The sequence below is a fragment of the Myxocyprinus asiaticus genome, chromosome 1 (assembly GCF_019703515.2).
Source record: "Myxocyprinus asiaticus isolate MX2 ecotype Aquarium Trade chromosome 1, UBuf_Myxa_2, whole genome shotgun sequence".
Classification (NCBI taxonomy): Eukaryota; Metazoa; Chordata; class Actinopteri; order Cypriniformes; family Catostomidae; genus Myxocyprinus; species Myxocyprinus asiaticus.
Genome location: NC_059344.1, coordinates 29687180 through 29702237, shown reverse-complemented (window position 1 = coordinate 29702237; position 15058 = coordinate 29687180). Strand labels below are relative to the sequence as shown.

The window sequence follows — 15058 nt, the reverse complement described above, 5'->3', positions numbered from 1 at the left end:
ATTTGATATGAATTTAGGAACTGTGCAAATTAACCTGTACAACCCCATTTCATTAAAACTAACTCTAAGGGTATCAAGAGTGGCCTGATTCAGTAACCTCAGACTCAGATGCAGGAAACATCTATGTTTATGCCAAGTCTTTAAAGATTACGCCTCGAGACTATTTGGCACAAGATATTTTTGGCTAGAGCAATGGGCTCTTAGAAACAGATATGCAAGGCAAGCTTGCATTATGAAAGAATGAGTTTTGTCACACTTTTTTGTCTCTATTTCTCTAATACTTTGTTTTTAAAGATCTGTGAACTGAACATTCAAACCACCTTATGCCTGATGTTTTAAGTACAATGCTCATTCAAACATACTTACAGCCTTCCTTGCAGTACTCAACCCCATAACCATCGAGTTCAGCTGAGCCTATCTTCTCTGGAGCCCTCCATTTCAGCGAGATGGAGGTATCACTGATATCATCCACACACAGGCCAATTGGCTCGCTAGTAGGAGCTGTGGGCAGGAAGTTGATAAGCATGAGATGGTGATCCACACAAAAGAAAAAGAGGTAATAACTGTTTGTCTGATTTTGTATAGTGAATTTTGTATAGTAAGTTTTTCTTTTTGTTTCTACAGACAGAGTGGTGTTTGCTGTGGCAAAATTCACTGCCACAATGCCCTACCAAGGCCCTCAGTACACTGCCCCAATTCAAACAAGCTCACCCACACGTCTCTACGATGTTCTGGTGTCGTGATAGTGTTGCGGGTGGTTGGTAGGGCATTGCTAGGTGGTAACAAGGGTGTCATTAAACTTTCATCACTGCTCCAAGAGAAAAGAGGCCACCCTCATGTCTCCATGCTAAAAGATTGGTTAGCATTTATTAACTGAGCCATGCACTTTGAAATTATGTTGTACTATAGAGTACAATCCTTAGTATGTATTTTGAGTTTGCACATTTGCTCTACAAGACGTACACTGTTACTAAGCCACAGAGACAGAACTAGACACTTCTTAGTATATGGCAGGATTTAATTGGACTTGTCACCGTGGTCTCCAGCAAAGTTCCACCGAACAATGTGAGAAGGTGAACAATGTGAGAAAAGCAAAGCCCTGTTCCCATAATAAGGAGCCATGGAATTAATAACCACATTTGAGTGAGGTATATCTACACTTTGCTTGCAGACAACCCTCACAGTAACCCTTTCATCCCAGACAGGAATAATTTACATTGCTTGAATTAGTCTGAGTTTAGTAGTGATAAGGGCCTCCTAAAGATGTACATGCTGTCTGCTCTGATTTGTAAGCAAGCCTCAGTCTAAAATGTTCTTGCCATATATAAGAGGCAATGGCATGCTCAGGTCAAGCTGTATTTATAAAGACTGTGAACTTGCAGCAAATCCAAGAACATCTATTGATATCTGGCCAAGTTAGTTTCCAACTATAGTTTTTTCATGAAATGCAAACGACCATTTCTCATTCTAAATATGAGGCTAGTTGATTAACCAGCTTATCAGCTACAGAATGCTGGTGATTATTAAGGCCTTAGATGCAACAGTTCATAATATGACATATGTATTGTAAATACCTTCATGCTCAATGAGCTGTTCTATTGAGACAATGCTACAAAACAATAGCTTAAAGCACACCACTGTGCAAGCCTAATACATTAGACCTTGACTGAATTTAGACAGGCACTGTCAAATTGCTTAGCTTTTTTATAGTATAGTATGATGTTTTCATAAGAGAACGGTTCTTGAAATATCCTTATATTGGGATAGTTTTTGGGATAGTTCACCCAAAAATGAACGTTTTTTTCATCATTTACTCACCCTCAAGTTGTTCCAAAGCCACATGACTTTATTTCTTCTGCGGAACACAAAAGGAGATGTTAGGCAGATTGTATTCTCAATCACTATTCACTTTTGTTGTATGGAAAAAAGACGCGGTAAAAGTGAATGGTGACTGAGGCTAACATTCTGCCAAACATCTCCTTTTGTGATCCAAGAAAAAAAAGTCAAACACAAGTTTGGAACAACATAATGGTTAGTAAATGATGACAATATTTTCATTTCTAGGCGAACTATCCCTTTAATAAAAGATAATGGTGAATAATAAAAAAGCCAAATATTTGCCACTACCCCCCCCCCAACAAATAAAAATATGTTACATAGACTATGGGAATATAATCCATGCATTATCAAGCTCCACAGAGAGAGTAAGAAATAGACGCCTACTGCCAACAGGTTCAGGCTCTGGTTCCGGCTCTGGTGGGGGGGCAATTTCCGCTGGGGGTGCTTCAGCAGCAGATGGTGCCCCCTCCTCTCCTGGTGGAGCTGCTTCTCCCGAGGGAGCTCCGTCTGCAGAAAGAGTTTTTTCATCTCCAGGAGCTGCTGCCTCCTCAACTGGAGGTGCTAGAGCTTCAACACTGGCCTCTTGTACAGGCTCTTCTGGAGGTGGTGCTTCTTTTGCCTCTGGCTCTTTAGTCTCTGAAGGACCATCGGCCGGTGGTGCATTCGCTGGTGGCGCATTGGCTGGTGGCGCATCAGCTGGTGGCGCCTCAGCCGGCTTCTTCTCAGCAGTCTTGGGGAGCATAGGTTTGGTCATTTTGTCTCTGGGTCACTTCAGACTGGTATGTTTTCCAAGTAGTGCCTCCTGAAAAGTGTCTGTCTGCTCTGTAACACCTGCTGTGGCCCTCTCCTCTGGGTGCAGCGATATTGATAGGGCAAGCAACAAAGGAAGTGCAGCATCCAGCCCCCTCCTCTCTTTTGACAATGCAGTAGATACCGTAAGACTGGACACAGCTTTGCAGTGTGCTAACGTGCCATTATTTATAGAAGAGGATGCCAAAGATAGTTTCCTAATCAGCTGCCTTGCAACAGACAACAGTCTACACAGAGAGCAATGCTTTTAACACTGCTCACTGAAAGATTATGTGAAAGATGAGCCAGGCCAATAATGGAAACTAGAAAAACCAAGACATCATAAAGATGCCCATTGTTAAACACACTCTACCACCAAAAAGCAGCTCTTTGGAGCCTTTTTGCAGCACACAAGCTGTTAGTTGTGCCAACTAGATAGCTCCAGGAGTCTGGAATGAAAAAAACATCCTTACTTGGCAAGCAAATTAGAAAGCAGATGCCTTATGAGAAGGACAACAGAGAGCACAACCTCTCAGACTATTGTACTATTGCCAGTAACTTGATTAAGACTTTGATCTTTCCAAAATATAGCAATACTAAATGACCAGATATCACAATAAAAACAATGGTCTGAGTCCAACACACGTGTTGACATTCAGCATGCTTTATTATTATTTTTAAATGTAAATGCAAATGTCTTATTTTAGTGGCTAAAAGAAAAGCATTCGATTCAACAGCATACAAATTGAGGAGAAAAATGTCTCAGACACACAATTAAGGGTGTAAATCAAAGCAAAACTCACCAATTGGCACAAATGGCTGGGAGGCGGGACTGGGTCGGGACATTCCAATGGCATTCACTGCATAAACGCGCATCTCATAGGGTACACCCTCAATCATTTTCTTGGCTTCATATGTAGTATCTTTATAAGGATCGAAATTGAGTCTCATCCATCTGTAGCTCTTTTTCTTCTTCCTTTCCAGTACATAACCTAAAAAGACATAAAGTAAGCACATTAATGTCCTTATAGGCATGTACATTATTGTCCTTATTTACATTTCCTTCAAACCAGACCGTTTCAACAATATTTGAGTGTTATGCAATTAAATACAGTATACAGTTAAGGTTTCCATAAGTTGTTTAGTAAAATTAATTTATAGGTCTTAAGAACTTGTGATGTGTCAACAAAAATATTTAACTGTTTTTACATTATGAACTAACTATAATAACACTTTTGTTTACTATAATTAGGTAACAAACCTATGACTGACTGGCCACCATCAAACAGTGGGGGATCCCACTGAACAACACAGGAATCTTCAGTGACGCTCAGGATTCTGGGAGCTTCAGGTGGGTCTGGAACATCTGCAAAACAATAAAGGGACAGTTCACCCAAAATTGAAATTCTCTCATCATATACTCACCCTCATGCCATCCCAGCCATGAGGGTGCCATTCAGCAATGCAAGTGAATAGGTACCACATTTTTGAAGCTCCAAAAAGCACATAAAGGCAGCATAAAAGTAATCCAGAAGACTCCAGTGGTTAAATCCATGCTTCAGAAGCGATATGATAGGTGTGGGTGAGAAACAGATCAATATTTAAGTCCTTTTTTTTTTTTACTATCAATCTCCACTTTCACATTCTTCTTTTGTTTTTGGTGATTCACATTCTTTGTGCATATCGCCACCTACTGGGCAAGGAGAAGAATTTATAGTAATTTATAGTTAGGTAGAAGAAAGTCATTCCCATATGTGATGGCATGAGGGTGAGTAAATGATTAGAAAATGTATTTTAATCACAAACAATCAAAGTAAAAAAAATAAATAATAATAATTCTTTATATTAACCAACATTCACACCTCTCCTCTTTCTATGTGGTGCCACAAAGTGTAGTCAAAGTGCAGTGCGTACCACTAATAAGCCTTCTGCAATTTAAAACTTGATTCTGAATGTATAATTGTATAATTGTTTAACATAAACATTTCGACATGGAGTTATATATAGAGGGAATATAATATAATCAGATTATGTATTCATTTCTTTCCAATATGGTTTGTTACACTTGTTGTTGTTATTGTTTTTTACATTGCATTGCACCTGTTGTACTCATAGGACACTATTTTAAACAGGATACAATGTGGTAAGGGTGGTGTGGCAAGGGAGACAGATTTTTGACCTGGACCTGGACTGTCTGATGGAACATTGAGTTCAATTTGTGGCCTTTCAATTTATTTCAATTCTTCATAATCTAAATTCAGTGTTATAAAAATGTGTCAGCCAGCAGGCAGGAAAAGCATTTGTACTTTACCTTTGATCTAAATGAGCTTTCTGAACTCATATTTAAGACATCAGATTTTTCCCCATGTCCCATAATGACCCTTTTCACATTTCCCGGTGTCACGATTCACTGTTGTTTGCTTTGTGTTTCTCCATTGTCATTTGTTCCTCCCAGACTACACTTCCCATAATTCCCTGCCCTCATCACTGCCAGCTGTCCTCGAATGTCCTCACCTGTGTTTCATTAACTCATTATCCCTTGTGTATATAATGCTGATTTCTGTTTAGTCTTTGTGAGTTGTTATGTTTATGCATGTGTTTGTCAAGTTCTTGTTCCTGGTTAGTTCTTGTTTGTTTACATTTTGTCCTTGCTTCATGGTCCCCAGATTTACCCTGTTTTGTATTTTGATTTATTCATTTATCATTAAAACTTGCTGCACTTGGATCCTGCTCTCGTGACCTCCTTTCAGACATTACAGAACAGCTCACCACACAAATGGATCTAGCAGCATACTTCATTCAACTGAGCCACGCGGACTTATCCATCAGCGAGTACTCCCACTTTTTCACCACCGTTGCCAGTCACACAGGATTTGATGATTCCACCCTAAAATCCATATACCAGATCAAACTCAGAGCTCGCCAGTGGAGGGAAATGCCGGAGACCGGAGATTACACATGGGAGGAATACTTGAAGCTAATCTTAGAAACACTCGCTTCAGAGGATCCTCCTCTCTCAATCCTGATCCCGGTTTCCGAGTCTTCCACGCCTGAGTCCGCTCCAAGCCATGTCACATCCATGCCTCCGTCTGCTCCGTACCCTGTCACAGCCATGCCACAGTCGGCTCCATGTCACGTCACAGTCATGTCTGAGTCTGCTCCACGCCAGGTCACAGCCAAGTCTTCAGCGACTCTTGCTCCAAGCCTCCCACGGCCCCTGTCTCCAAGTTGAAGGAGGAGGAGAAAGGCTTCCGTTTCCGAGTCTCTGCCAGTGTTCACGACCACGGAGGTCGTTCTCAAGCCTCTGCTCATGTCCACGACCACAGAGCTCGTTCTCAAGCCACTGCTCATGTCCACAACCACAGAGCTAGTTCTCAAGCCTCTGCTCATGTCCACGACCACAGAGCTCCTTCTCGAGCCTCTTCTCATGTCCACAACCACAGAGCTCCTTCTCGAGCTTCTGCTCATGTCCATGACCACAGAAGTCGTTCTCGAGCCTCTGCTCATGTCCACGACCACAGAGGTCGTTCTTGAGCCTCTGCCCATGCTCACGACCACAGAGGTCGTCCCCGAGTCTCTGCCCATGTTCACGACCACAGAGGTCATTCACGAGTCTCTGCCCATGCTCACGACCACAGAGGTCATCCCCGAGTCTCTGCCCATGCTCACAACCACAGAGGTCATCCCCGAGTCTCTGACCATGCTCACGACCACAGAGGTCATCCCCGAGTCTCTGCCCATGCTCACGACCACAGAGGTCGTCCCTGAGTCTCTGCCCATGTTCACGACCACAGAGGTCATTCATGAGTCTCTGCCCATGCCCACGACCACAGAGGTCGTTCCCGAGACTATGTCCATGCCTACAACCACAGAGGTCATTCCCCAGTCTCTGCCCATGCTCATGCTCACGACCACAGAGGTCCGCCAGATCTGCTCTGGTCTTCTGGGTATCCTGGCCGTCTGCCTGATCTGCTCTGGTTGTCTGGGTCTCCTGGCCATGCGCCTGATCTGCTTTGGTCTCCTTGGTCCCATGGCCGTCCGCCTGATCTGCTCTGGTCTCCCTGGTCTCATGGCCATCTACCTGATCTGCTCTGGTCTTCTGGGTCTCCTGGCCATCCACCTGATCTGCTCTGGTTGTCTGGGTCTTCTGGCCGTCTGCCTGATCTGCTCTGGTCTCCTTGATCTCGTGGCCACCCACCAGATCTGCTCTGGTCTTCTGGGTCTCCTGGTCATCCACCTGATCTGCCCTGGTTTCCTTGGTCCCCTGGTCATCCGCCTGATCTGTCCTGGTTTTCTTGGACCCTGGTCGTCCGCCTGATCTGCTCTGGTCTCCTGGGTCCCTTGGCCGCCCACTTGATCTGCTCTTGTCTCCCTGGTCTCTCGGCCGTCTGCCTGAGCTGCTCTGGACTCTTTGGTCTTCAGATCCATCTTGGCCCTGCCTCCCTTACCTGCCATCCTTGGGCGTCTGGAGCCGCCCATTAAGGGGGGGGTTATGTAACGATTCACTGTTGTTTGCTTTGTGTTTCTCCCCTGTCATCTGTTCCTCCCAGACTACACTTCCCATAATTCCCTGCCCTCATTACTGCCAGCTGTCCTCGATTGTCCTCACCTGTGGTTCATTAACTCATTATCCCTTGTGTATATAATTCCCTGATTTCTTTTCAGTCTTTGTGAGTTGTTATGTTTATGCATGTGTTTGTCAAGTTCCTGTTCCCGGTTAGTTCTTGTTTGTTTACATTTTGTTCTTGCTTCATGGTCCCCAGTTTTACCCTGTTTTGTATTTTGATTTATTCATTTATCATTGAAACTTGCTGCACATGGATCCTGCTCTCCTGACCTTTCAGACATTACACCCGGGTATGGAACATGGAAGTAAACTATAGCAGGGTACACTTCTATAGTGGTGAACAGGAGACCACAGCATATATTATTTTAACATTCCTATTTGCCCCAAAAGCAAATGAAAAACGTCACTTTTATGTCTCTACGTTTTTCCAAAAGAGGGGAAAAAATAATGAGCTGTGAATTGCAGTAGTCAGAAGAAAGAAAAGTGCTCTGGTCACAGTAGTGGTAACTAGTTTTTAGTGGTAACTATTTTTTTTTTTTTTTGGATTTTCTCCCCTTTTCTCCCCAATTTGGAATGCCCAATTCCCAATGCGCTCTAAGTCCTTGTGGTAGCATAGTGACTCAACTCAATCCAGGTGGCGGAGGACAAATCTCAGTTGCCTCCACATCTGAGACCATCAATCCACGCACCTTAACACATGGCTTGTTGTGCACGTTACCACGGAGACCTATCGCGTGTGGAGGCATCATGCTATTCTCCGTGGCATCCACACACAACTCACCACGCACCCCACCAAGAATGAACCACATTATAGCGACCACGAGGAGGTTAACCCAACGTGACTCTACCTACCCTAGCAACTGGGCCAATTGATTGCTTAGGAAGCCTGATTGGAGTCACTCAGTACGCCCTGGATTCAAACTTGTGACTCCAGATGTGTTAGTCAGCATCTTTACTTGCTGAGCTACCCAGGCTCAGTAACTAGTTTTTTAATCCCAGGGTAATACAACACTAAATATAATGTTATTAATTTACACCAAATTATAAACAATGGAAACTATGAAAAAGTTTGTTTGATTTACGATGCTAATTAAGGCAGAAACACGTCATCACAGTCTGTGAAAAAGGTCCTTTGAAATCAGGGGCTACCTTCATCCTCCCAAAAAACAGCTGGCAGGTGTACCCATCCAAATGGGGTTTAAAAAAAGCTTACCAACAACTTTGACTGTAATGTCAGCTGTATCCTCTCCAGCAGGATTCCGAACAATGACAGAGTACACGCCCTCATCCTGACGCTCCGCCCCCTCAATGGTAAAGATGCAATGGCCTTTGGTACTCTCCACATGGACACGCCCATCTGTGTCTGTCAGCACCTGATCCACCAATCACAACCACTTGTTAAAAAAAGAATTCAGCAATAGATTAATGACGTCACTCTGGATCAGTCACAAGCATTTCACATTCAGCTCAGTTTACTAATCAAAACCCAGGCAATCCAGAACAGATCAAAGAGGAAATTGTATTATAATAGAGTACTTGCAAATGCCAAAACACCCTTAGATCCCACTGATATATGAAATCTCAACTGTTATACATTACCTGTTCATTACCTCCCCAGTTCCTATGAATGGATGGCGCTTAGCTCTTATGTTCAGACCTCATTCCTTATAAATTTTATGAAAGATTCACTCACCTGGTTGACACAGTAGGCTACAGATTTGTGTGTAGTGTGCATGAAACACTTGATGCTTTGTAGCAGTGTCACTTATTCTGTGTTTCAAAGTGATGCTTGTGTTAATGTAAGAGCAGCTTGTTTCCTTTGTACCCAGGGAAAGACAAACTACAGCTGAAGTAGACAAGGAAGGAGGGCCTTTTATAATTTTTCACATTTAAATCACTGCACTAAACAATCAACAAGAGCAAATGATTGATTTAAAACAAAGTAATAAATATTGACAAGCAAATATATGAACATGAGTTCTGTGAAGCGTCTCCCTGGATTAAATTGACCAAGACTGCATCACCATGCAACATGAGTCATTAAAAAGACATCCAACATCACAGCCAGAGCATGAAGCTAGAAGACACTACAGCATATGGTGTCATGGTGGTGTTATTGTTTTTAAGGCCCAAACTCACTTCACCGCTCTTCAGTGTCCATGTGCGCGCTGGTTCAGGATGCAACTCTGCCTCCTTAGAGCTATCCTACATGAGCAAAGCAGAAGCTGGGAAGCCATGGCAACCAGGACAAAGGTTAAGTGTGAGAAACTAAACCGTCAACCTCCCATCTCAGCACAAACCTCCCAGTCCCACTGAACCGCAATAGACTTTCTGGTTAAGGCTGGGATATGTTGCCTACCTGTCAAGGCTTCTAAGCTCTGAAGCCCACATGCTGGATCTCCTGTTACATTTGCATGACAACATGGCAAATCGTAAAGAATTACAGTACACCACAAATACCACACACACTTTAAAATACTGCAGAGGAATTCAAAAAACATTATTCATGTTCAAATAATAAAAAATGAAAATGAGCTAGAACTGGGCAGACATATTAGCGTTGAAAGGGAATTGGAGAGGAGCAGATGCCAGCCAAAATTTAATGAATTGCTCCTACCTTTTCTGATTTAGTCCAAACCACAGTGGGGGCAGGATCTCCTGTAATTGGTACATCAAGTCGCAGTTTGTTTCCTGCCACAACCAAGATAGTGGACTCAGTTGTGCGACCCATGCAGTCCAGGTGAATCTTGGGAGGATCTTAATTTTATGTAAGAAGTCAGAAGAAGATACAAACACATTGTTACTCTACTTGATTACACATTATTAATCAATTGTATTGCTGTCCTTTTTACCTTGGCGAGGAACATAGTCAATCTTGACCTCTGTAAAGATAAAGGAGAAACAATAATTTTAATAACAATGTCATAGAAATTTAAATAGATGGGTAAAGGTATACATTTTTATTAAACGCGAGGAGATACCCAAGAAGTTAAGCTTGGCAGAGAGATTGAAGGCATAGCCCTCAGGAACGAAGGTGTAGTCACCCTCATCCTCTGGCTTGACATCATCAATGGTGAGCTTATGAATCCTAAAGAGAAAAACTGAGTAAGATTCTCTTAATATTCTCAATTTAAGAAAACTTTAAGAAAACTAAACATCTACAGTAAGTTTGTCTAAAACCATAAGCACAACCAGTATCTCTCATAAAACCAATTATTGATCATGTGCTTATAATGAAATTGCATATAGAATATATACAGTATATATATATATATATATATATATATATATATATATATATATATATATATATATAATATATATATATATATATATATATATATATATATATATATATATATATATATATATATACTGGTGGCCAAAAGTTTGGAATAATGTACAGATTTTGCTCTTATGGAAACAAATTGTTACTTTTATTCATCAAAGTGGCATTTAACTGATCACAGTGTATAGTCAGGACATTAATAACGTGAAAAATTACTATTACATTACTATTTCAGAACTTCTTAAACTACATCAAAGAGTTCTCATAAAACATCCTCCATGTCCAGCAATGACAGCTTTGCAGATCCTTGGCATTTTAGCTGTCAGTTTGTCCAGATACTCAGGTGACATTTCACCCTATGCTTCCTGTAGCTCTTGCCATAGATGTGGCTGTCTTGTCGGACACTTCTCATGCACCTTACAGTCTAGCTGATCCTACAAAAGCTCAATGGGGTTAAGATCCATAACACTCTTTTCCAAATTATCTGTTGTCCAATGTCTGTGTTTCTTTGCCCACTCTAACCTTTTCTTTTTGTTTTTCTGTTTCAAAAGTGGCTTTTTCTTTGCAATTCTTCCCATAAGGCCTGCACCCCTGAGTCTTCTCTTTACTGTTGTACATGAAACTGGTGTTGAGCGGGTAGAATTCAATGAAGCTGTCAGCTGAGGACATGTGAGGTGTCTATTTCTCAAACTAGAGACTCTGATGTACTTATCCTCTTGTTTAGTTGTACATCTGGGCCTTCCACATCTCTTTCTGTCCTTGTTAGAGCCAGTTGTCCTTTGTCTATGAAGACTTTAGTGTACACCTTTGTATGAAATCTTCAGTTTTTTGGCAATGTCAAGCATTGTATAGCCTTCATTCTTCAAAACAATGTTTGACAGATGAGTTTCTAGGGAAAGCTGTTTTTCTTTTTTTTTTTCTTTTCTTTTTTTTCTTTTTTTTTTTTGTTGCCATTTTTGACCTAATATTGACCTTAAGACATGCCAGACTATTGCATACTGTGGCAACTCAAAAACAAACACAAAGACAATGTTAAGCTTCACTTAATGAACCAAATAGCTTTCAACTGTGTCTGATATAATAGCAAGTGATTTTCTAGTACCAAATTAGCAATTTAGCATTATTACTCAAGGATAAGGTGTTGGAATGATGGCTGCTGGAAATGGGGCCTGTCTAGATTTGATCAAAAATCACTTTTTTCAAATAGTGATGGTGCTAGTAATATCAGTAATATGCAGTTGTGCTCAAAAGTTTGCATACCCTGGCAGAAATTATGACATTTTGGCATTGATTTTGAAAATATGACTGATCATGCAAAAAAAAACTGTCTTTTATTTAAGGATAGTGATCATATGAAGCCATTTATTATCACATAGTTGTTTGGCTCCTTTTGAAATCATAATGATAACAGAAATCACCCAAATGCCCCTGATCAAAAGTTTACATACCCTTGAATGTTTGGCCTTGTTACAGACACGCAAGGTGACACACACAGGTTTAAATGGCAATTAAAGGTTAATTTCCCACACCTGTGGCTTTTTAAATTGCAATTAGTGTCTGTGTATAAATAGTCAATGAGTTTGTTAGCTCTCACATGGATGCACTGAGCAGGCTAGTTACTGAGCCATGAGGAGCAGAAAAGAACTCTCATAAGACCTGCGTAACAAGGTAATGGAACTTTATAAAGATGAAAAAGATATAAAAAGATATCCAAAACCTTGAAAATGCCAGTCAGTACTGTTCAATCACTTATTAAGAAGTGGAAAATTTGGGGATCTGTTGATACCAAGCCAAGATTAGGTAGACCAAGAAAGATTTCAGCCAAAACTGCCAGAAGAATTGTTCGGGATACAAAGAAAAACCCACAGGTAACCTCAGGAGAAATACAGGCTGCTCTGGAAAAAGATGGTGTGGTTGTTTCAAGGAGCACAATACGACGATACTTGAACAAAAATGAGCTGCATGGTTGAGTTGCCAGAAAGAAGCCTTTACTGCGCCAATGCCACAAAAAAGCCCGGTTACAATATGCCCGACAACACCTTGACATGCCTCACAGCTTCTGGCACACTGTAATTTGGAGTGACGAGTCCAAAATAGAGCTTTATGGTCACAACCATAAGCGCTATGTTTGGAGAGGGGTCAACAAGGCCTATAGTGAAAAGAATCCCATCCCCACTATGAAGCATGGTGGTGGCTCACTGATGTTTTGGGGGGGGTGTGAGCTCTAAAGGCACAGGGAATCTTGTGAAAATTGATGGCAAGATGAATGCCGCATGTTATCAGAAAATACTGGCAGACAATTTGCATTCTTCTGCACGAAAGCTGCGCATGGGGCGCTCTTGGACTTTCCAGCACGACAATGACCCTAAGCACAAGGCCAAGTTGTACCTCCAGTGGTTACAGCAGAAAAAGGTGAAGGTTCTGGAGTGGCCATCACAGTCTCCTGACCTTAATATCATTGAGCCACTCGTACGGTTCATGCAAGATGACCAAAGACTTTGCATGACCTGGAGGCATTTTGCCAAGATGAATGGGCAACTATACCACCTTCAAGAATTTGGGGCCTCATAGACAACTATTACAAAAGACTGCACGCTATCATTGATGCTAAAGGGGGCAATACACAGTATTAAGAACTAAGGGAATGCAGACTTTTGAACAGGGGTCATTTCATTTTTTTTCTTTGTTGCCATGTTTTATTTTATGATTGTGCCATTCTGTTATAACCTACAGTTGAATATGAATCCCATAAGAAATAAAAGAAATGTGTTTTGCCTGCTCACTCATGTTTTCTTTAAAAATGTTACATATATTACCAGATCTCCAAGGGTATGCAAACTTTTGAGCACAACTGTATATATATATATCAGTATTTTTGTCTTGTTTTACAGGTGAAATATCTAAACATTCTTTAAAACAGGATACATTTACTTAAGTAAGACAATTTATCTTGTTTAGAATGTTTAGATATTACATAAGATAGTCTACTTAGACTTGTTTTCAGAGACTTTATCTTGAATTAAGTTTATTTGTCTTACCCCATTGGCAAATTGTTTTTTCTTGTTTTAAGCATAAAGCAAGAAGCATAAGCATAAATCTAACTAGAAGTAGTGATGTTTATGCTTAAAACAAGAAAAAGTCAGTGAGGGGACAATACACTTAATGAGCAATGTTTTCAGTGACTATATCTAGAATTATCTTATACAGATTTACCATGTAAATGTATCTTACTTCAAAGACATTTATTTGATGTACATTTTACTGGAAGCAAGACAAACATAATATAATAACAAATACTAATTAAGAAAATTATTTTTTGCAGTGTATGTTGACAATTTATGCTGACTTAGTAAAACTGATTTCAATAAATGAATAACATTCCTTTATGGACATGTTGATGGACTTCACAGTGTTAAACATTTTTATCTGAGGAAAGGGTGCACAGACATTACATATACCTAGAGCATTCCTCTCCAACTCACACACACTCACCTGCCAATGTGTGTGATATGTGTTCTGGCATCTGGCTTCACCTCCATTCCATTTTTGTACCAGATACCTTTCACATTTTCATCAGAAACCTCACACTTGAACACAGCCTGGTCTTTGGCCTTCACCGTCAGGTCAGCAATGCTTTGATAGACCTCTAGCTGCTTCTCTAAAGGTTATAGGTATAAAAAAATAAATAAAAAATTGTAAACACATATGACATGACACAGCCTGAAGACAAAATAGTAAACAAAAACTAAAAATGGAAGCTTACCACATTACAGAACAAATGATGTGCTAGCATCACTAACTAGTAGTACTAGTATTCTAGTAATACCATGAAATTCTTTACTGCAGTGACTATTTGCATTACGTGTAAATTGCACCTGCCACACAGTGTGGCTATTTGCACTCCAAACGTCTGGTAGAAAGACAAAAACTAAAACAAAATCTGAAAGCTCCAAAATGCACATAAACACAGCATAAAAGTAATTCATAAGATTCCAGTGGTTAATCCATGTCTTCTAAAGTGATATAATAGGTGTGGGTGAGAAACAGTTCAATATTTAAATCCTTCTTCTTTTGATTTGGTGATTCGCATTCTTTGTGCATATCGCCCCCTACTGGGCAAGAAGGAGACTTTATGGTTAACTGACTTAAAAATGTATCTGTTTCCCACCCACACCTATCATATCGCTTCAGAAGATATCCATTTAACCACTGAAGTCTTATAGATTACTTTTATGCTCTCTTTATGTGCATTTTGGAGCTTCAAAATGTTGGCACCCATTCACTTGCATTGTATGGACCTACAGAGCTGAAATATTCTTCTAAAAATCTTCGTTTGTGTTCAGCAGAAGAAAGAAAGTCATACACATCTGGGATGCATGAAGGGGAGTAAATGATGAGAAAATTTTCATTTTTGGGTGAACTATCCCTTTAAGTGCTAAACATGCTTGAAGACTCATGGAATGAAGGAGGGAGATACAGAAGAGAGAAAGTGAGAGAGATACAGACAAATAAAAGAAATAGGAGAGAAAGGGAATGAGTCATAAATCTTTCTTAGATGCTAATAAAAGAGAGAG

General features: G+C 40.6%; 1 protein-coding gene across 1 annotated transcript in view; it reads right to left on the bottom strand.

The window, feature by feature from the left end:
• Nucleotides 1-15058, bottom strand: part of mybpc3 (myosin binding protein C3) — a 46907-nt gene that overhangs the window by 11964 nt on the left and 19885 nt on the right. The window contains exons 17-26 of the mRNA XM_051723924.1: nt 13977-14142; nt 10177-10283; nt 10048-10077; nt 9807-9952; nt 9659-9663; nt 9335-9395; nt 8409-8568; nt 3890-3994; nt 3432-3620; nt 367-501 (exon numbers count right to left, since the gene is read on the bottom strand). Of these exons, the coding sequence (XP_051579884.1) occupies nt 367-501; nt 3432-3620; nt 3890-3994; nt 8409-8568; nt 9335-9395; nt 9659-9663; nt 9807-9952; nt 10048-10077; nt 10177-10283; nt 13977-14142 (1104 nt within the window). The remainder of the gene's footprint in view (nt 1-366; nt 502-3431; nt 3621-3889; nt 3995-8408; nt 8569-9334; nt 9396-9658; nt 9664-9806; nt 9953-10047; nt 10078-10176; nt 10284-13976; nt 14143-15058) is intronic.